The sequence below is a fragment of the Myxine glutinosa genome, chromosome 7 (assembly GCF_964187855.1).
Source record: "Myxine glutinosa chromosome 7, kmMyxGlut1.1, whole genome shotgun sequence".
In the NCBI taxonomy this organism is placed as follows: Eukaryota; Metazoa; Chordata; class Myxini; order Myxiniformes; family Myxinidae; genus Myxine; species Myxine glutinosa.
The window spans coordinates 152,635,881-152,659,305 of NC_136267.1; the positions used below are offsets into that span (position 1 = coordinate 152,635,881).

The 23,425-nt window shown below is 43.3% G+C and overlaps 1 protein-coding gene across 11 annotated transcripts in view; it reads right to left on the reverse strand.

Moving 5' to 3' along the window:
- Positions 1–23,425, reverse strand: part of LOC137431748 (uncharacterized) — a 180,388-nt gene that overhangs the window by 25,756 nt on the left and 131,207 nt on the right. For all 11 annotated transcript variants that reach the window (XM_068123418.2, XM_068123408.2, XM_068123415.2 and 8 more), the window contains one exon: positions 1,203–1,365. In XM_068123418.2, the coding sequence (XP_067979519.2) occupies positions 1,203–1,365 (163 nt within the window). The remainder of the gene's footprint in view (positions 1–1,202; positions 1,366–23,425) is intronic.

Here is a 23,425-nt window from a genome sequence, read left to right on the forward strand (position 1 = left end):
GAAGGGTGAAACATGTACACATTGGGGGTCCTAAGTAAATATGATGAGCAGAGAGCTCATTGCAATATTTCAAAACAATACTGTGGGTTAACCTTCAATATGTGGAACTGTGAAAAAAGCTAGGGAGAAATATGAGAGCTCCCACAGGTTTGACAAAGGTGTCAGACAATCACGAAAACAAACATCGGGGCAAATACCCCTGGCGCTCACCTGGTAGAATAAACAGTATACTGCACTGACTAAAGGTATTTTAAACCAATTTCAATGGTTGCCAGAAGACAGGGCAGCATGTAGAATCATACCAACATAATCATAAGACTTTAAATAAACAAACAAATAAATACCTATTTTGGGGGGGAACCCAAAATCCAGTGTACCTCCTCAGACCCCAATTTCTCCAAAGCCTTGAACAAACATTGGTAAATGACGGATGATGAAGGTTGTGACGACGTTTCATCAAAATTGTGTGTAGCTTCTGAGAAAAAAAACAAATACCTATTTTGGGGGGCAGGCCCCTCCATAGACCACCTGAGACCCCGATTTTTTAAATGCCAGGAACAAACTTTGGTAAAACACAGGTAATTAAGGTTGTGATCACGTTTCATCAGAATTGCATATGTAATTTCTGAGAAGAAAGCAAATACATATTTTGGGGGGAAAAAATATCTGGAAGTTCAGCACCGTTGAAGCAGGTATAGAATTCCATTTAAATACAATATTGTAAAAGTCATATAAATAAATTCATTCTGGAATTTACTGCCATTGACGCAGTGTCTATTACACCACCCTATCTATCACGTTGCATTAGTTATTCGTGTCTGTTTATGGCCTTTATGACGTCCTTTAAAACAGTAATCTTCCTGTTTAGAATGATTTCCAATTTTGTTTGACTGTCAGGTAGGCAGACAGAGTAGTAAAATTATCTCACTCCTCTCTGCACGAATTCGGACAACGTACCGTTCAACTACAGTGTCGTTTTCCAATTAGTGTTCAAATATAACATTTAATTTAAATGTTCGATCAAAAACTGACGTTTGTGGAGGGACGGACAGACGGATGGACAGAGGAGTGAACCAATTCCTCAACCCCACGTTTGACTTCATCTTCCTGGAGTAACATATGTAAACTCCAATACCAAAATAGCCTAAAGGGTAAATTATGCTTATGATTATTAAATTACAATTCAACAGCAATTATGTCACCTTTGCTTGCGACTCTGCTCAATACCAGTTTCGTAATAACCATTCACAGCCGCACTGGGTTTGGCAACACCTTCACCGCTTTGTTGAACTTCAGCTTGTGGTCGCGAAATATCACGAGTTGGTGTCAGATCCTCATCATTGCCATTTTCATTGCATGAAGTGCCTACAAAATACAGGAGAAAAACGAAAATATCCTTCAATTCATGACTAAACATGAATTACATTTACCAATTCACTTCAAACATTAATCAATAAATGAAAGGATATTCCTTTCAAATGAAAGGTTTACCAGTAAAGTTTTCTACATATTCACAGGCTTAGGTGATCAACTCTCATACTTGCATGTCAGAAATTGTGTCAGACAAGAAAACGAGAAAAAAAAAATGGTTCAAGGTTTGCAATTGGAATATAATCAAAAAGATTGAAAATCAATTTGAGTCACCAAGATGTCTGAGTCACCAAATCACCAAGCCTGAGTCCATCAGCTTAATTTGCAGTATTATGCTTGAGATCTCATTACTTGCAACAACTCTAAAGTCAAGTTTGTTGTAGTCAGTATCCAAGAAAATCATGTCAAAATGTGGTAGAATAATAAATAAATAAAGTTATAAAAAAAATAATATATATATATATATATATATATATATATATATACATATATATACACACACATACATACATACATACATACATACATACGGAATATATAAAAAAAATATAAATAAAAAGAAAAATAATAATCATCATCATCATCACAAACTGAGGGCTGTTAAAAATATATTGTTTGTTTGGTTTCAGGACCACAATAGAAAATATACTAGATTTAAGCATCCAATGTTGTAAGAAGCATGTGCGCGCGTGTGCGTGAAATGCCACCAAATACCAATCAGTTATCCCAACCAAATATCAATCGTTCCACATCTCAACCCTCAGATCGGCAGGAAGTGGCCTCTTAACTCTCTGCAGACCTGCACAATATCATAAAATGGTCAAAAAGTGGAACATGTCTTTCAATCCTGACAACTCTCACACACACTTTGTCTCTCTGAAAAGACCATCTGTAAAACCCTCCCATCTATTTTCTGAACAATCTTCTCCAAGAAGTTTTGTCACTCAAGATTTTGGGTCTCACTATCTGCCATGATCTTTCCGAGGAAAACCACATTTCCAAGCTGGCCTCTAAAGCCAGTCGCCGACTGGGAATCCTCTGTCATGCAATGTCCTTCCTTGGCACACCCAAGCTCCTCACCACATACAAGACTTTTTCCACAGCTCGATGGAATACTGCTCTCCCCTCTGGGCTGGTGCTCCTGCCTTACACCTTGTTAGGCTTCACGCTGTTGAAACCAAAGCTTTCAGAATCATTGGAATCTCCCGCGATGAAGCCAACTCTGAGGGCCCGTCACTCACTCACCGCAGGCAGGCAGGTCGGTGGTCTTTGTCCTCTACTGACTCCTCTCCGGCCTTGCTCCCCCAGCTCTGTCTGTGCTCTGTCCCCCAAATGTTCCTACAGGCCGCACAAGATCTGCCAGCAACCCTCCTTATGGTTAAACTGCCAAAATCAAGACTCTCTGCTCACCTTCACTCTTTCATTCCTCTTTTCTTCCGCCTCTGGAACAAACTCCCTCACTCTCCAAACGCACTCCTCCCTCCAAGTCTTTAAAACAGCTGTTCACCACCATCTCTTATCTTCCCCCATCCAAAACCTTGATCTTTTCTACCCCCGTCAATTCACCCCAGATCCACATTTTCGAAATACCGCTTTCCTGGAAGTCCCAGCAGTGCCCATGTGTTTTATCCCTCTCGCACCCCCCCCCCCCCCCCCACTCTCCATCACCTGCCTCCTCCCCCGCAAGCCCTCTCCCTCCCACAGATCTCCCGATGTCCCTGTTGTGCTTGTGTGCTACCCTCTCTCCCCATCTTGTCTCCCACTTCCTTCATTATATATTTTTGTGTCTTTTTATATTTTTTGTGATTGATGTTAGCTCTTACACAAGCCTCGATCTTGTATCCCCAAAAAAAAAAAATAATAATAATAATAATAATAAAACTTCAGCCTGGTGGAGGTATGCGCTCAGAATCAGAGAAAATCAGACACGTTGTGTCAGAGAAATGCGACTGAATGATGATGTTTACGCTTGCAAAGCACCCATTAATATCATGTAGCCTAAAAGCTTAAATCTGCACGGCAACAAAGACGAGATAACAATTAAAATGACCATGCAGTGCCAGGTCGTTTACTTCATCAATTCACATGAACAAAAGCAATATTGCATTCATACGTTTCAGCATCATTACAATCTAGCAGGAATACCCGGCGTTGCTGGGGGGAGGGGATGGAGGTAGGGGAGAGAGGGATGAGGAAGGGAATGGGGGAGAGTGGAAGGGGGAGTGGAAGGGGGAGTGGAAGGGGGAGTGGAAGGGGGAGTGGAAGGGGGAGTGGAAGAGGGAGTGGAAGAGGGAGTGGAAGGGGGAGAGGAAGGGGGAGAGGAAGGGGGAGAGGAAGGGGGAGAGGAAGGGGAAAAATATATTACATAGACATCTTTTGGGAGGGGGTAAGGGGGTGGCTTTGACAAGCCCCTCTGTTTTGTGGGAGGGGAGAAGGGAAGGAGGAAAAATTTACCCGTGCAAAGAGTGCTTTAACCTCAGTGTTGCCCAGGTAAAAAACGAATTTGTAATACCCTCTGCCACCAACACCAGGTGGCACTACACAGTACACATTTACATAGAGAATTTACACCAACACACCCCCGAATGAGGCCGCGGCCACCTAGCCTGTTACCCCCCAGACAAAGTTGTATTTGTATTTGTACCCCGAGTAAAATATATAAGCATTTATAGCTGGTGTACCCAGTGTTGCTCAAGCGAAAAAGAAACATCAACATTAACATATTTGAAATGAGGGCAAATATAATGGAAAAGCAATCACATCCAAATCAGAATCCATCACAAATGTCAAATCATAATGTTACCTTTTCATTGAATATATGCTCCTGAATGTGCTGTTGATCACGTTTCTAAGTATGATGACGTATAGGAAGAAGATGAAGAAGCCCTACCACCAACTTCGACCACTTCTTCCGGAATCGTTTGGTTATTTGTGTTCAAATGTCTGGTAATTGTTTTGTATTTTTTATGTGAATGTGTACTTGTTACTCCCGCCAGGGAGTAATGCATTCGATCGTGTCCGTGTGTGTGTGTGTGTGTGTGTGTGTGCGTTCGTGTGTTTGTGAACAAGATATCTGGAAAAGTTCTGAACGGATTTGGAAGAAAGTTGGTGGGATGATTGCCCTTGGGATAAGGAAGAATTGATTAGTTTTTGGTGAAGCTCAGGATATTATTCCGGATCCAGGAATTTTTTTCTGTTTTCCTTAAAAAACCATTTTCTCTGCAATAATTAGAGCGATTGAGAGCAAATTTTCACCAAAGGAGGGACTCGGTCTGTAGAATATTTTTATGGTAATTATGACGTCACAGGTCACGTGGTTCGGCCGCCATATTGTTTTGAGTGAAAAACACGAAAATCCCATTTTCTCCAAAACGCCTGAACAGATCGAGGCCAAACTTTGCAGGCAGAATCGCATACCCATGACGAACAAAAAAGTCAGCGAGCATGATGTCATGCATCACATGGTTTCAGAGTTATGACGTTTTTAAGCACAAACATTTAAAACCTAGCTCCTCCCTCATTTGTGATCCAATCGAGGGGAAACTTCATAGATCTGTTCAGCATATCAGTCTACTAAAATGTCCTTTTGGAATTTGCGATAGGTCACGTGGTTTGGCAGACATCGTTAATTAAACGCAAATAATAAAAACATTTATATCTCTTGAACCACTTCATTGATCGCCGTGAAACTTCATACTGTAGTCGAAGTCGTGAAGAGTAACAAGTGTGCAAAATTTGAAGATCACTGGATGTACGGTCTGGAAGCTAGAAGTTGTTATTGCGTGAAGAAGAAGTCTTCGACTGTGGACGATTAATTATTTATCACATGTACAGACTTGCAGGCATCGTTTGACACAATCTCCCGGGATAATTTGAACCTCAAGTAAAATTATAATTCCAGATTTATCAATGGCTGATGAAACAATGGACAATTCGTATTAACAAACGAATAAAACAGATTTGGCAAAATTCCAACTTTTTTAAAAAAAGATCGCATATTCACCCAGGGTTGTGAGGCTGAAGAAGAAGAAACCTCACATGGGCTTCCCAGACCAAATAAATAATTCTGGTTCTGGCTCTGCGATTTTCAGGTTTATTACTCCCGCAAGGGAGTAATGCATTCGATTGTGTCCGTCTGTGTGTGTGTGTGTGTGTGTGTGTGTGTGTGTGTGTGTGTGTGTGTGTGTGTGTGTGTGTGTGTGTGTGTGTGTGTGTGTGTGTGTGTGTGTGTGTGTGTGTGTGTGTGTTCGTATGTTCATGTGTTTGTGAACAAGATATCTGGAAAAGTTCTGAACGGATTTAGATGAAAGTTGGTGGGATGATTGCCCTTGGGATAAGGAAGAATTGATTAGTTTTTGGTGAAGCTCAGGATATTATTCCGGATCCAGGAATTTTTTTTGGGAAAGATTTTTTCTGTTTTACTGCATTAAAGCTTTTGTTCTTATTCTTAAATGATGTTTATCTCCTCCAATTCCGAGATATATCAAAATAAATTCTCTGACAGTTCGGGCTTACTTTCTTTTTCATTTATTGTTTTGGGGAGAGGGGATGTTAAACAAAACGTATTATTCCAACTAAACCCACGGCGGGAGTATGCGCTCTACTGAGTGGCGTTCTAGTATATAACTGTCATTAATCAAAAAGGCTTAGGTACTTCAGAACGATTTTAAAAAATAAAATAAAATAAACGAACTTTTTTCTTTTCCAAAAAAAAAGAAATTTGCCTAAAAAACTCCCAAGCACTCACTGATCAACCTCTGGACGGTTGACGAAAATCCGTTAAGGCATCTGAGAAAAATGGTGACAGACCAACGGGCCTTCTTATATAGTCGAGTTGCATTCATATTGCAAATAATGTTTTTTTTTCTCGAAAAGGTTCCCAAAGCTTTTGTGGGGGTTCGGTTGACTTCCAATTTCTTGCAAATCGCTTGCACACTACACTTTTGCAAATTGAACAACCAAATTATCTGCTACGATCTACGAAACATCCCAAGGTGTCAATACTTAATCAGACCCAAGATTATGCCACCGAGGAGACAGTTCCAACTTTTGCCGCATTTGCACAGCCACGAGGAATCCAAACTTTAAATGCGGCACATTACAGAGGACCACAAACGTACAAGTGGGTGGGTACACAATGGCTGTGGTTGGTGCAGTGGTTTTAGAAACAATGCACCTCTTTGTACTGCTGTCACCTGCCCCATGAAAAATTATCTTCCCTTGAACACAAGGAGCTTGTCCTACTGGGGTGGTTTCTACGAGCCAATGCATCAATCAATATCAGGGGACGGCAGGCAGCCAGGAGAAGAGCAGGGTGATGAGAACATTATATGCGAGACACGCAGGCCAAGCATTTTTCATTTCAATTCGTCAATAAATATGGTGATGCAATAACACTTTATATAATGCATAGAAATACCATTTCATAATGCATAGAAATATCACTTTATAATGCATATACACCGATATAAAAGATGCCCATCTTCATACTTTGGCACAGAAGAAAGATTCGTATGCATCCCCAGATGTTCCGAGATCATTCACATGCATGTTCCAGTCAAAATGAACTTGCAAATGAATCGGGATGTGACTCAAATGTGCTTACTCTCATTTAAACAAACGTATTTCAATGCACACATGCTGAAAGTTCACAATGACTGGCACCATTTTTCACAGCATCAAATTTTGTAAACCCTATAGAGTGCAACTAAAAAGGGCTTTTGAACAGTGAGCACCATTTGTACTATTCTTGATCTAACGATCCCCAGAGGGTAAAACCCCATATTTTCAAAATTAAAAACTTAATGTTACGTTCCCACAAAACATGCGGTCATATAGTGGTTCAGTGGTGAGAGCAGACGTCAGAATTGAGCTGTGACAAGAGACTACAGGTGCTTCTTTGTGGCAAGTTCAAACCAAACATGTAGATGCTTGTTCTTTGGACACAAGGTGCTTACATCAATCGAGGTGATCAAAAGGCCTCTGCAGTAACGCAAAGCAAGCACAATTACGAATTTTAAGGCTGTGCATTCCATTGTTATTGTCTAATGAGCAATATTCTCAGACCTTCAATGAGGAAAAAAAAATGCAACTAGAATGGAACTCTTCGACATTGTGATGTCGACAGATATGCCTCCACCCACATTACCAATCACATCATTGCACATACTTGTACCAACGTTGATTTAAATCCCTTGAGCTGTTCTCAAATATCACATTTTTACCTGACATGACCTCAGACCTTTGATGCCGAGATCTAATCAGTTCATCTTGTTATCATAATATATACTTAAACCAAGTTTGGTCAAAATCGAATCACTGGTGCACAAGTTAGTGCAGTCACAGAATTTTTACCTCATGAGACTTCTGACCTTTGACCCCCTTGACATCATAACCTAATCCATTTATCTTTACATCATTATACATACTTGTACCAAATGTGACTTAGTTCCCTTCAGCCGTTCTCAAGTTATCGCGGTAACAAAAGCTATCACGGACGGACAGACACACACGGATGGATGGACAACCCAAAAATAATGCCTCCGTCATCTTCGTCGGCAGATGCATAAAACAATAATGCAAGGTCCTACAACTGACTTTTACCCAACACTTTTCTGGCATCGATGGAAATGGTGTCAACTATATCATTTGAGTTGAAATGTAAAAGAAAAAAAAGGAAAAAAAAAAATAAATAGTCATATTAGCCCAGCAGATATGTGAAAAAATTGTGCTTTTGGTGATACAAGCATGAAATTTTGAACACTGATAGAGCATACTACTAGGAAGATTTTTGGATATAGGGGCATTCAAATCTTTTCCTAGGGACAAAATGGCGGCCATTTTAAAAATGGCCGTTTACGGATAATAAGATACACAGTACCGATGTCTATAAAACTAGATTTACTTATTGCTCAAGCACACCTATGATGTTTTTTTCACGTAAACAGGTTGTAAGATCATAATTAAATGTCAACAAACTCACATAACATTTATTTGGTCCTTATTCTTTACAAAAATAATTACTTTTTGAGCTATTTTGAGCAAACTCCAGAAACACAATGGAAATGAAGTGAAAATGCCACATTAACGCTGTGGAAGTGACTTTCACTATAAAACAGTCTACAAAACAGTCTTCCACATGTTTGTATATATGTAACAGGTGTGTTATTCCTCCTGTATACTATCGTGTGCACTCCCCTGCACAGTGACACAGAGCTGAGCACTGGAGTGCGGCCTTAACACACTTGCACTGTTTCCTGCAACCCTTCTTGCATCCACATCTAATCAATTGTCGGCATGCCTCAGTTGCCTCTGTGAGGGTTGTCCAATATATCCCCCAGCCGTTATTACTCTGTTTCCAACCCCATTCACTTGGCGATGGGAGCTCAGGTGCGCAAATCATCATCTGGCCCCAACAAAAGCCGGCTTGGTAGGCAGCTCTCTTGATGTGTTGTCTGAGGGCTTCTTGCGTTGGTGGGATAGCCTCTATTGATCTACCAGTCTGGGTGAAGAGATGCTTGCGGGCATCGTTAACATGTTCCTGGCTGCTTGTTCGATCGTAGAGCAGAACAACAAAACGCTCCAGTGGATCCATGTTGTCATTTGCAGTTGAAATGGTTGGTGTGGCAGCCAGTGCGCAGAAAGCTGAGGTGACCTCATCATAGGCTTTCCATGTTTCCCATGCTGTTTTCTTCCCCCTTCCGCCGAAGCAGGACACGGTGTCACACCCAGTGAAGGCGTGGAAGAATGGCAACCCTCGGCACTTGTTTGGTCCCAGTGCCACAGCCATCTCGTGAGCTGCCAAGTGCCTGAAATTCTTCCCTGTGCCAAAAGCAACCCAGAGATCATCGATGTCAAGATATCCAGTTGCTGCCACTGCAAGGATCAAAACATCTGTGTCCACTGTGCGGATTGACACCTTGGTATAGCCCTGTCTGACTGCATCTTGGACATGGAGTAGTATCCTTGTATCTGCCTCCTCGTGACTACACGGGGAAAGACCAGTAACATCTCGTGGCTGTGTACAAAAAACTTCTTTGTGGTTTGTGGTGACGATTTGCTTGTCAGTCTCAATGTTTGCTATCCTCGTTGCTAGAAAGTCAAACAACTCCACCTTGTTCTCGTCTATGCGAAGGAAGGCCTGCCAGTTTCGAGGGATGGAACTAGATGGCTCAACTCGTCTCCTGGTGCCTTTACCCCTCGTCTTCCTGGTGTCGGCTTTCAAACTGTCTGGGAAATATTCATCCCAGATAATATCAACCCTGCTCTTATTTTGTATCTGAGATGTGATGTATGGCAAGAATACTAGTGATGCATACTCAGAGAAGGTCTTCGCATTACGAGGTGCCAGCATGTTCACGATGGCTGCTCCATCCAGGATCATGACTTCAACAGGGGGGCTTACATCATCATTTTCCCGTGAGGTGATCAGATCTTCTAAGCACCCAACCAGATCAGACTTGGTTCCAAGCCGGATTTTGCCCATTTGTGACAATGCAGGGGGACAAGCTTGGTTTTCATGTGCAAAGAATTCATCAAGATCTCCATTCCGTGTCTGGGATGCAATAAACAGCCTGGAGAACAGAACGCAGTCATTCTTCAGAGATACCACCTTCAACTCTGTTCTTGACTTCTCTCTGACTGGGGGTCGGCTGAAGAGAGGGAGATTGTTTCTTTTTATTGGGTCAGTGATAGGCTTTGTCTGATGTACAAGCCTCTCGTTCACATATGTGTCATACTGTTCTTTTCCCAGCTTCTCGATCTGGTAAAGGGTGTTGATGACTGCTGGGTCTGCCAGGTCTCTGCTGTCTAGCACCAAGAGATCTTTGCTGTCGTCACAGAATGGGTTCCCCATCTCTCCTATGACACGGGTGAGTGCTCTCACATCTCGAGCAAAGGCTACCTGCGTGTGCTTTGTCTGTTCATGGTGTTTTAGTTCAGTTTTCCTAATTCTTTTTTCTGTTGTGGCCTCGAACTTATAGATCAGTTTGGCCATCTCTGGACCAGACACCATCCATCGGCGCAAAGCTGCAGCATTCTCCGTAAGACCTACAGCCCCTCCATCACCTTTCACCAATGCATTATTTTGCTCGTGTGCCTGGTCTAAGGCTATGGCAGAGAATGCACGTGTAGTCTTCTTCATGGTGAAGTTTCCTGCCAGAAACTGTGCGTATACAGTTGGATGCTTTGTTGCAAGTGTCACCATGTCGCGCAAGTGAACTGGGATCCACTTGGCATAGTTTGTATGTCCCAAGGCGAAGAACCATGGTACAAGCTTGGTCAGAGCATCAGTGTACAGTTGGAAGTTTCCTTCACGGACGGATCTCACATAGATCAGGACTGCCAGTTCTAGCTGCATAATTAGGAACCAGAACTGAAACTGTGGACTTGCATTGGCTTGTTCACCGCACCAGTCATCTAGTGGTATCGTATCCTGTCCCTCATCTAGTCCACTGGTGTACTGGCTGTAGGCTTCCTTCAGGAGAAGATAGAGAGTACTGGCTGTGACTTGGTGTGCTCGTCGTGTGCGTGTCACATGGGTCACTTTCAGGAAGGAATCAGCAGTACCACTTGTAGCAACCCCTGCAAGCATCAGAACGCCTGTCCACCCACTGCTATCCAGGTCACCGAGGGTTTTCCATGCTGCCATCTCAATATGGAGTCCACCAAAGACCATGACGAAGTGATCTTCTCCGTGTGTTTCTGGCCATCTCCATTGGATCTGTTTGGCAAGTGTGTACAGTGGCTGATCAAGTGTGATTACAGGGATCTGACCTGGATTCAGAATATCGATTGCTTTCTTGATGACATCCATGGAGTGACGAATCATTGCCACAGATTTTGCCTGGTCATAGAAGAGAGGCAGCAATGAAGTTAAGGCCACACTACACTCTGGTTCTTCTGGAATAGACTGCTTGCTGGCATGGTATCCAGCCCATGATACTGTCTCGTCTCCCTTAAGTGGTGTGTCAGATAGCACTGTCTTCTCCATCTGCTCCAGCCACCTGTCAAAATGCAAGATAATGAACACAATTAAGAACAAACAAGTCCACACAAGTTAACAAGTCTTGGTTATTTAGGTACACATATAACTGTCCACAGTTCAAACACAATAATCAGTTACCTGTACTCAATCTGCATTGCTTCAGGGATGAGTTGGCAGTTGCTTTTGTTGGGACCCGCTAGCTTGGGTACAGGTGGGTCACATTTACCCAGAACAACAGGAGGTACGATGGTGTATGACTGTGGCAGGTGTGCATCTGTTGTTGATGTGTCATCTGGGTTTACCCGTTGAACTCCACGGCTATCGCTATTTGGGTGCTGGAAAAGTGAAATGCCAGTGCCATGGAAGGAGTCGTGGGCACTTGTTGAACTGGGGTTATGATCAATGTTATCCACTGCCCCAGTTGTGAAGAGGTCACTTTTTAGCTCAGGGGGGCAAACTGTACCCTCATTTTGGAAGAAACGGCAGATTCTGTTCCCCAAGTCCGTGGAGATGCTAAGCACCCTGTCATAGGAGATCGAGAGACCCAGGTTGAACATAGTATCAACCAGGTCTCTTTTTCGAGTCTTTGTGTGGATAAGGGTGCCCAGGTACACAGGCAGGGGAGTCTCCCGATTGTGACTGTGCCTCGTGGACGTGGTAGTACTGCTACTCTCTCTGCGGCGTGAGTAACTGTTGAACATAAGGAGTTGTGAGATTGTGAGAGTAGGTGTTGATACCGACGAGTGGCTTGACTGCTCTTGGATGTTAGGACCATTCAAGATCATAGAAACTAGTGATACAAGCGAATTAGGTACCGAATGTTCTTGGCAGTGGGCTTCAAATGAACCACTAAATGTTGAGTTCATTTTCAACATGTCTCTACGAACTATATTTGCGGCTCTAGCAAGACAACCTCCATCACTGTCAGTGTCGTGATCACATGCCTTCTGAAGGGCTGAGCCAACATCCTGGTTGAAAGCAAGCAGAATATCTCGACCGGACATGTGCTCCTCTAGGTCTGGAAAATATGTCATGATTCGATCTTTGAGTTTGGTGGAGTGGACACGCCCGGTCAAGACTGTTCCAAGCTGTTCCAGCCTGGTGGTGTATAGTCTTGCTAGGTCTACCAGCTTGAACACTGGTGTCACAAGAGCATCTGTGCGGGCATCATCGATGTAGGACACTAGCTCTCCAAGTGCTATACCGTGATTGATATCATCTTGTTCATTCAGTGTTGTGCTTGTGGCCCTTGCTTTGTTATAAAGTGACACCAGACACTTCACGTGGTACTGTGCATCTTGTGCTATAAGGTCACCTGCACTCAGTTTAGCAAGAAGTGCCTGATCTCCTAGTTTCAGGGCAGCTGTCCTGACATGTTTATCGAGGTCGAAGGTGGAAGCTTTTCGCAGAGAATTAGTACCCGCTGGTTTGTCACAAAAGAAACACTTTTCAGGCTGTGGCTGTGTGTGGTCTACATGTACTCTGTGACGGGTGTACTTTCTTGAGACACTTGCGGTTTCTTCACTAGACGTTTCTCTTTTTTGTGCCCGATGCAGTTCAGTTTTGTTGTATTTCAGTCTGCATGAATCATGCCACTTAGCCTTGTGGCTCTGGAAGGTTGACTGGATACCTTCACCAATCACCATCGTCCAGGCGGGACAGTTCTAGAGATTTTGGCAGGCAGCCCATCTGGCTGAAGGTGATGAGATAATCTGCAAGAGTTTGGTATCCGGACCCTGTGGTTCGCTTGGAATCAGCTGGACAGGCAAGGGCCTCATCGGTGACCTCCTGACATAACACACACTTCTCCCAATCTGTCAGATAAGGCATGTTTGTTCCAGATGTACTAGGGCTTTGGGGGTCTAATAGCTTGAAATTTTTGTTGGCCATTGTCAATTAAGCATTATCCACCACCACCATCCAATCAATATACAAATTGGGAACCAAATCTAGGTAGCTACTACAGTCAATGAGCGAAGGTGCAGTGCAGTCGAGTTATCATCTGAAAAAGAAATACATACATTATTATCATAAATATAGTAATTCGCTTTCGTAACTTTTCACTAGCCTTGCATTGTTCCTTATAGTCACCTAGTCTATGATAGGAAAGTTCATAAAGCTACATCAAAGTTGTTCATATAAAGGTATTGAACCAAAATTACACCCAGGAGAAATCAGATAGTCATGCAAAGTTAATAATTAAACCGCTAGACCAGTCCTGTCTATTGCAATGGTAAACCATTTGTTCTGCCCCTTATAGGCCACCGTAGATTCCAATTTTGAACCCAGTATGAAGGTATTGCATAGCATGTACATGACAATTTATAATATGCTCATTACATTGTGTTTCAATAGCAGCACAAATGACAAGTCTGAAATAATAGGTAAATATGTCCTTCTTAGCCGCCATTTTGTAAAATGGCCGCCATTTTGGGCCAAGGAGAAATCTGGAATGCCCCTACATCCAAATTTCACTGTAAGGGTATGCCCTAACTGTGTGCCAAGTTTCATGCTTGTATCATCAAAGGCACAATTCTACCACAATTCTTCACATATCTGCCGGACTATCTATCTATAATTCTAGTAATCTCTGTGTGTGTGTGTGTGTGTGTGTGTGTGTGTGTGACTGTGTGTGTGTCTGTGTGTGTGTATGCGACCGCTGTTTCTCGACAACTACCGGTCCGATATACTTGAAACTTGCCAGGTATATTGCTGGGGACCCGAGGATGTGCCTTTTCAAGGTTTCATATTAATCGGACAAGTAGTTACCGAGCTATGACGATTTCTTTACCAAACTCCGCAAGCCGTTCGCTTTGGACCAAACCATTTCATGTAAATAGAGGGGGGGGGGGATTGTCACCGTACTCGCAAGCCGTTCGCTTTGGACCAAACCATTTCATGTAAATAGAGGGGGGGGGATTGTCACCGTACTCGCAAGCCGTTCGCTTTGGACCAAACCATTTCATGTAAATAGAGGGGGGGGGGATTGTCACCGTACTCGCAAGCCGTTCGCTTTGGACCAAACCATTTCATGTAAATAGAGGGGGGGGGATATAATTTTGTACGGGCATGCCCTAGTATACCAAATGAAGGAGCTCACTCATACATGTCTGAGTCACTGAAAACCTCATTCAGGTGGTGGATACTGACGAAGAGATCGGAGAAAAAAAGGTGTTGGCATTGAAGAGGATGAACAAATACAATATGGCAATCTTCATATCCAATGATAAATACACAAAGTATGTCAGTGCACAAATAAATTTCCCATCCCCTTCCATCGCACCTTTCCCCCTTCCCCAATCCTACCCCAACTCTTCCCTCTCCTTCACATTCCCAACTCTTCCCACCTTCAATTCTCAATTCTTCCCCCACCCCCTTCATCCCCATCCTCAACTCTTCTCCCCCTACACCCTCCACCCACCCCACCCATCTCTTCTCCTCTCCCCCATCCTCACCCGCAACTCAACCTTACCCCAACTCCACCCACCCACCATTTCCCACCCACAATGGCAATGTACCATATCAACAGACAATATTTGGCAAGGGAAATGTGGAACAATAAACGCAAGCATCACAGCAGAGGGAAAGGAATTGCACAACGATGGCCATTGATGAAATGGATGGTTGGGTTAATACAGCATACAGTTTAACCTGCTGATAAAGGAAGAACAAGTAAGGAAGTCAAGAAAAAGTGATTAATTGGATTGGTGAAGAGAGAAAGCAAGCACCTTGTTCAGAAAACAGTTTTGTGCAGTCATAATAAATGTATGTTTTTTTTGTTTTAAGATAAACGTCTTGTGTTTGTGGATAAGATCAGTCCCACATATCTTGAGAAACGATGACACTTCGGCAACGTCTGTCCCACAAATGACACGCCATGCATATTGTTGTGAAAGCGGAGATCATTCCTGGACAAAGGCATCCTTAGACTCCTGCCACGTCCTGGATTGCACGAAACAGGTGTGACACTTCCACGGTAGCACATTGTAGGTTCAATCAAGTTCAAGTCAGATCATGTTGGTCGATCCATCCTCTTGATTTTTTTTTTGTTAAAGATGAGCAGTGATTCTTGCTTTATGTGGATTCCTAATTATCATTCATCAACGAAAAATGCAACTCCATTAAACATGTTGTTCTGCATGACATGGATGTCTGGCATTTCTTTTATGCTGACTAGTGAAAAGCCCATCAAAAACGATGGGTTGGAACAGTTTATTCGACGGTGCAGCCTCGTGAGCGTGCCCAAGTCTGAAGCCTCGGCCTAGTGTCAAACTATTTTTTAGACATCATACAGATGTAAATAAACATTCGTTTAACTCTGCGCATTGCACATCACGTTCAGCGAATTTCACCTTCCTGCATATTGTATTCATTGTTATATTAAAAAACGCTTCTATACACCGCCATTGTGACTCGGTTTGCAAGCCACCGTCTACAATTCTAATAGAAGAGACACAACTACTTTTTTATGGAAAATATTTTTCGAGCTCGTTTTATCCTCAAAAATAGACCATAGTGAACACACATTCGTGTTAAAAGATTGACCTTTAAAACCAACACTTATGAAGAGACACAGACTTCTGTACAAACCACAAGTACACAAACTGGCATTGTGTTTTATATGCAAGATGATTCCAGCCCGTAGCATGACAGATGCTCCTCCATATTGTTTTTTTTGTAACAAGCTGGAGCAAGAGAAATGGTCGCCACATTCTCTCCAGACCCTCGCACATCTGTCAAAACAATCGAGACAACCTTGGTTTATCAGTTACTTTTCATCTGTGCGATCTGAAGTCCATTGCAAATGGTACTAGATGTGTTGGAATGTCAGAGAAATGATTATTATAGCTTAATCATTTTTTGAACAATTAATAAATACCTGTTCCTCCTTACTTTGGTTTCCTTTCTCATCCGATCGCTTTCGTGATTTCCCAATTGAGTTCCTGTGGCGCGATTTCGGCCAACGCTTCGCAATCGGGTTTAGTCATTGTTAAACGGCTTGCGCCGCAGTTCGCTTCGCTCGGCGCAATGCATCAATTACACTGCGGCACGAGCGGGAGTATTTCCTTGCGTACCGGGAGGCGCTGGTACTTAGGTCATAGGACGGATAGGCCTAATACCCTATTCAGCACTGACCGGGCGTGACGTCATACTTCCAGGACTGGGGGAATCGGCCAGTGTAAAAGACAAGGGGATTGACCCCCCCCCCCCCCCCCTTGTTAAGGGGAGCGCCAACCCCAGAACCGTAACAATTGGTGTCACACACACAACAACAACCACGGTTCCCGAAAAAGGCCAACCCCCGCTTTGCGGGGAAAAATGGCCTCTGAAGGTTGTTTTTTTTTATTATCATTTTTTAGACACCACTCCGGCCTCACCAATACGACTAGGAACTGGGCACAAATTTCAACCTCTTACATTTTGAATGTCATTTCTAAATGGTGAAGCTTGTGAACAACACCACCAATGTGAATTTTTGGTTTTTAATACTGCAATATTCCTGGGGGCTTCTGTGATTTGTCCAGGCATTGCCACTGGTTTGGCATAGGCACCATGCAAGGGAACCGATACTTGAAACAATCAATAATTGAAAAACGTGACAAAGTTGACATTTTCCAATGAAAGATGTGACCAAGCGTTTGAATTTGCCAATGCCCATCTTCTTCTGCTCCTCCTGTTTTTAACAGGAGATGAAGGAAAAGGAGAAGGAGGAGGGGAAGAAGAGGGAAGAGGGGAAGAAGAGGGAGGTGGGGGAGCAGGAGGAGAAGTAGGAGAAGTAGGAGAATGAGAAGAACAACGACAATGAGGAGAACAAGAAAGCATTTTAAAACGATGATCTCTTCTATCCCGATCAACATGCACAACACACCATTCCAGTTTTCCCTTCCTGAGAGTTTACGTATGCATCAATCTTGCACACCTCATGCATCCTTCCCTACTTATCATTCTTCCCCCAATCCCATGTCCAAGCCTCCCTCTATTTTGTCCCTCATCCCTGCTGTTGGTGTGTTTCCCGTCTCTTTCTATTATTCTTTTTGGTCTGTCATGTCCTGATCTGTTCTATGTTCTAACTACTCCAGGAGCCTCGACTTTGTACACAAAAATAACTAGAACGGCACTCAGTGGAGAGCATACATCCGCCAAGTGAACAGTTTACGTTTTGTATCCCAGAATAGACCAGAAATCACAATACAGAATCACATTTAATCAAAATCATCTGTCCACAACTTTTTGACATATCCTGCTATACATCGTTTGTAGCCCTATCTCCCAATGGTGAAGAATCATTTAAAAAATTCTACCAGCTGGATCCGGATATTCACCAAAATTGAATCGATTCTTCCTCGTCACACACAACCTGTCCAACAGGTTTGGTCCAAATCCATCCGTAACTTTTTGAGATATCCTGCTGTGTATCGTTTTTGGCCCTATCTCCCAATGGTGAAGAATCACTTTAAAATTCTAGTGGCCGGACCCCAATCCGGATCTTCACAAAAATTTAATAATTTCGTCCATGTGACAGACGCTGTATCTCTGCCAAATTTCCTCCAAATCCTTCCACAACTTTTTGAGATATCTTGTTCACAAACGGACAGACAGACAGAGACAGACCGTCAGGGGTGAAAAGAACCTCCATCCACCTTTGGTGGCAGAGGTAAAGACAAAAAGTAACAGTACTTTGTTGAAATGCTGCACAGACCTCATATCCTTTTCCCATTGACACTTGTACATGGAGCAAAAAGCTTTATGGAATTATAGATGGATAGATAAATAGATAGATAATCAAGAAGAAAAAGACATGAAATGTCACAGCCCCTGCTGTGGTTTTAGTAATTTTGCTGAACGGAGTTAAAGGATGTCAGTCAGCCATCTTTGGTTGGATAGCAAAACAAAATCTTCTGAATATTGTCTCGTGTATTGTCTTTGTGGCAAAAAATTTTTTGTGGGGGGGGGGGGAATTGGTCCATGCATGTCCGAGAAATGGATGGGGAGACGTTTAAGTAACAAAATGGCTGCCAGTCGGCCATGTTTGATCGATTTCGGAAAAAAATGATGTGCAGATGTAACCCATATGTAACATATCGTTGCGGATCTGAGAATCCTTTGTTGTAAATATCACCCTCTGTAAATAGTGTAATGATCCTTGTAAATACCTCCGTTAAGTGTAAAGGTCAAAGGTCGTCCTCTTAGTTAATCCATTGCAAGCACGTAGGCCACCATATACCCTTCTAAATAGTTATTTCTTATTCTATGTTAGTATAAGGCTCTGTTTCCCATTAGTTGACTCTGCATTGCACCGAATTGAAATAAGATAGATCCCCTTTCTTTCAAATTCCCTCAAAGCCTCCATTGCCAACTGCATTTTCCGCCATTACGGCGTGGTCAAGCCTCGGAGAAGGGGGAGGAGCTATATCAAGGGCATTGCCCACCCATCGTCATCAAAAGGTGGAGCCAGCGAGCCCCCACCAGCCAACCAGGGCTGATGCGAGACCATCATGGGCGTGGCGCGCATTGATCTGGAAGCGCGTTATAAAAGCGCACGTGCAAGCCTTTTCGGAGAGATGCGGCAGATGCGTGAACCAGGAGATGTGTGATCCAGCTGAACCGGAGAAGACAGAAAGACGTGACGGGGTGCTGATATTGCGGCAATAAACCGAGACCCTCTAAGGGCCCTATTGTCGCCGGGGTTGTGAAGACGCAGAGCTGCCGGCTGCTGTTCGCACCGAGCCCGGAGCGTGAACTTCAACGCTTACCGCTGCCTGGATCCTTCTTCCCCCCTGACGCATCCTTACCATCGGCCTGGACCATTCGCTCCCTGAGCCATTCCTGCCTGCAATTCCCTATTTGTGTACGTGAGTTTGTTTTGTGTGTCTTGTCCCTGGGTATAAGTGAAGCTTGTTTAAGGAATTGCTCTGCGTCCTTCTGATCCTTCCATTTTCCTGTATATTATTTTTATTGCTTCTCTTCTTGATTTTGTCTTGTGTAAATAATAATAAATCCTGTCATTTCTTACCTTTGCCTTCTTCTTCTTCCTCGTCAGATCGTCTTTGTGATTTCCCCATTGAATACCTGTGGCACGATTTGGCCAATGTTCAGAATCGGGTCTAGTAATTGTTAATGGTTCGAGCCGCGGCTGCTAATCCACTCGGCAAATAACATCTTGTCCGCGGTCTCGAACGAGGTTGCTCACCTGCCTCTCTGGAGGGAGCTGGGCAGCTTCAGGACTCAAGTCGGTCAGTCGCAGACAAGGGGATTAATTCCCCCTTGGTAAGGGGAAAAGGGGCCGACGGTGAGATCCGCAACAATATGTAACATATGTGCATATGCAACAGACACGATTTTTATTGTAAGGCAGTTGCAGGAGAAGTACATGAAGAGGAAGAAGTTGTTTCTTGGGTTTGTTGATCAGGAGAAAGCATTCGATAGGGTTCCACGCAAAGTAGTGCCATGGGCATTGAGGAAATTAGGAGTGGAGGAATGGCTGATCAGAGTAGTGACGGCAATGAACGAAATAGCGCACACAGCTGGAAGGACGAAGGACGGGAACAGTGGTGAGTTTGAGGTGAAGGTGGGAGTGCATCAGGGGTCGGTACTACGTCCACTACTATTTGCAGCTGTGATGGAGGTGCTGGCTCGGAACGTAAAGGAGGGTTTACCGTGGGAGTTGTTTTATGCAGATGATCTGGTGTTGATTACAGAAAGTATGGATGGACTGAAGGAGAAGATGAACAAGTGGAAGGAATGTATGGAGAGAAAAGGTCTGAAGGTGAATATCGGCAAAACGAAGGTGATGGCAAGTGGTCAAGCATGTGGTGAGGTGGAAAGAACTGGGAAGTGGCCGTGTGCTGTGTGCAGGAAGGGTGTCGGAGTGAACTCCATTCAATGTACAATGTGCGCTGAGTGGGTTTATCAAAAATGTAGTAGTTTGAGAGGGTCATTAACCAGTGTGGCAGCGACATTCAAGTGTAAGGTGTGCACAGAGGGAGCCGCAGATGGAGGAAATGTTGAGTTGGATCTTGGAGACGGCGTGAAGCTGGAAGGTGTGAAAACATTTTGCTACCTAGGAGACAAGCTGAATGGAGAAGGTGGATCAGACTCAGCAACGGTTGCTCGAGTGAGATGTGCATGGAAGAAGTTTTGGGAACTGAGTGGCGTGCTGACAAGGAGGGGAGTGTCATTGAAGTTGAAGGGAAAGGTGTATGCTGCATGTGTGAGAAGTGTTATGATTTAAGGGAGCGAGACATGGGTAATGAACGTGGAGCCTGTGATGGATGCTGTGAAGAGGAACAGGTTGAGATGGCTTGGTCATGTGTTGAGGAAGGATGAAAGTGACTGGTTGAGAAGTGATGGAAATAAATGGAGAAGGAAGTAGAGGCTGGGGAAGACCGAGAAAGACTTGGCTAAAGATGGTGGAAGAAGAAATGCGGGCAAGGGGGTTAACAAGGGGAGATGCAGAAAATAGGGCAAAATGGAGAAGATTGTCATGGGGACCGCAAGGCTAACCCCCGCTCTATCAGGGAAAATGGGCTTAAAATGCCTGTTGTTGTTGTATTTAACCCATCATTCATTATCTGTGTGCCAAATTTGAACAAGATCGGTAAATGCTTTTCCGAGAAATGGTTGAGGACGTGTTCAATATCAGGGGTTTTTTTTACAACTGAAATGGCCATCAGTCTATCAGTCGACCATCTTTGATTAATCGCAAAATAAAGTGAGGTGCACGTATATGCCTTCTTGTGCTGTGCTTGTGCCAAGTTTGAACAAAATTGATGCATGCATGTTACATGTATGCCTTGCTTTGTGAATGAAGTGTTCAACGAGTGCACGCACTCTTGACCTTTGACGTGACAACAGTGCATTTGATAGTTCTCGAAAACTACATCATGGCTGCTCCGCTATTGCACATGGATAGATAGGTTATGGGTTCTTAGTGGACACCAGCGTATGATGGTGTCTCACTAGATTTTGGAGGAGTTAACGGAGATTGTGAAATACATTGCAAAATCAGCCACAGCCGTTAATAAAAACCATGTAAATCGACAATCATTTTGTGTAGATCATGTGTAAAACTCTTAAGTGTCAAACAGGTTTTTAGTAGCAAAGATCATAAATTACTGTACATCAAAATACACATTTTGTTGCATATTATTGGTATAATAATGGGTTGGGTGGAAATGCGAATGGTTCGGTGGATGTGCAGATTATCGTTGAGAGAGAGGAAGACAAATTCTGAATTGCGAAAGATGATGGGAATAGAGCCTGTGATTGATGCTGTGAAGAGGAACAGGTTGAGATGGTTTGGTCATGTGTTGAGGAAGGATGAAAGTGACTGGTTGAAAAGAGTGATGGAAATGAACGGAGAAGGAAGTAGAGGACGGGGAAGACCGAGAAAGACTTGGCTAAAGGTAGTGGAAGAAGAAATGCGGGCAAGGGGGTTAACAAGGAGAGATGCAGAAAATGGGGCAAAATGGAGAAGATTGTCATGGGGACCGCAAGGCCCGCTCTAGCAGGGAAAATGGCATTAAAATGCATGTTGTTGTTGTTGTATTCTTGGTATAATAATATACAGTCACGTGAAACAGTAAGTACACCCCATGTAAAGTTTTGACTTTTTCAACATATTTCAACATGCAGCTATTTGATCTTCATTTCAACAATATTGATAGATAAAGGTGATATAATATAACAAATATCATGAAACATTTACATTTTGCAGTCCATTGTATAATTTAAATAAACATAAATGCAAATTTTGCATGTGGAAAAAGTAAGTACACCCCTACATTTATCACTACTTCAAATACCTAAAATTTGAATCAAGTGCACCAGCTCAGATGCAAATGATTAGAACATCGTTAGAGGATCTTGGAGGAACCTGTCTTATTTAAACCTCAGACATTGTTTGGTTTGCTCTTTGTTGTTGAAGTGAGCGGCGTCACCACGCCGAGATCAAAAGAGCTCTGAGGCCTTCAGAAAGAAGGTTATAGATGCCTACGAGTCTGGGAAGGGATTTAAAAAGATCTCCAAACAATTTGAAATCAATCATTCGACTGTCCAGAAGATCATCTACAAGTGGAGAAGATTCCAAACAACTGCCAACTTGTTCAGGCCAGGCCGCCCAGCAAGTTCTCCCGAGAGCAGACCGCAAGATGTTGAAAGAAGTCTCGAAGAACCCCAGAATGTCATCACGGGACCTACAGGTAGCTCTTGCCACTGTTGATGTCAAAGTGCACGAGTATACCATCAGAAAGAGGCTGCACAAATTTGATCTTCATGGGAGGTGTGCCAGGAGGAAACCTTTGCTGTCCAGAAAGAACATCAGGGCAAGACTAAAGTTTGCCAATGAACACCTAGGCAAAGACCAGCACTTCTGGAACAATGTGCTCTGGACAGATGAGTCAAAGGTAGAGCTATTTGACCACAGTACCAGAAGACATGTTTGGCAAAAACCAAAGACAGCATTTGCCCACAAGAACCTGATACCAACTGTAAAGCATGGTGGTGGAAATATTATGGTTTGGGGCAGCTCACCATCATAGAATCCACTATGAATTCTTCATTGTACCAGAGGGTGCTTGAGGATAATGTGAGGCCATCTGTCGGAAAGTTGAAGCTCAACCGAAGGTGGACCTTGCAACATGACAATGACCCTAAACATACCAGTAAATCCAACAAGGAATGGCTGAAAAGAAAGAAATGGAGGGTTCTGGAATGGCCAAGTCAAAGCCCGGATCAAAATCCCATCGAGATGTTGTGGGGGGGATTTGAAACGAGCTGTGCATGAAAGAAACCCCTCAAACATCATACAGCTGAAATAATTCTGCATGGAGGAGTGGGTAAAAATTTCTCCCAGTCGATGTCAGAGACTGGTAGACAGTTATAAGAAACGCCTACTTGAGGTTGTTTCTGCCAAGGGGGCAATACCACCTATTAGAGCCAATGGTGTCGTTACTTTTTCCACAGAAGGAAATGGCATCTCTGTTAATTTTTTTGTTGAATAAATGATTGGAGTCAACTTTTCATTGTTTATTGTTCAATTAGATCACCTTCATCTATAGATACTGTTTA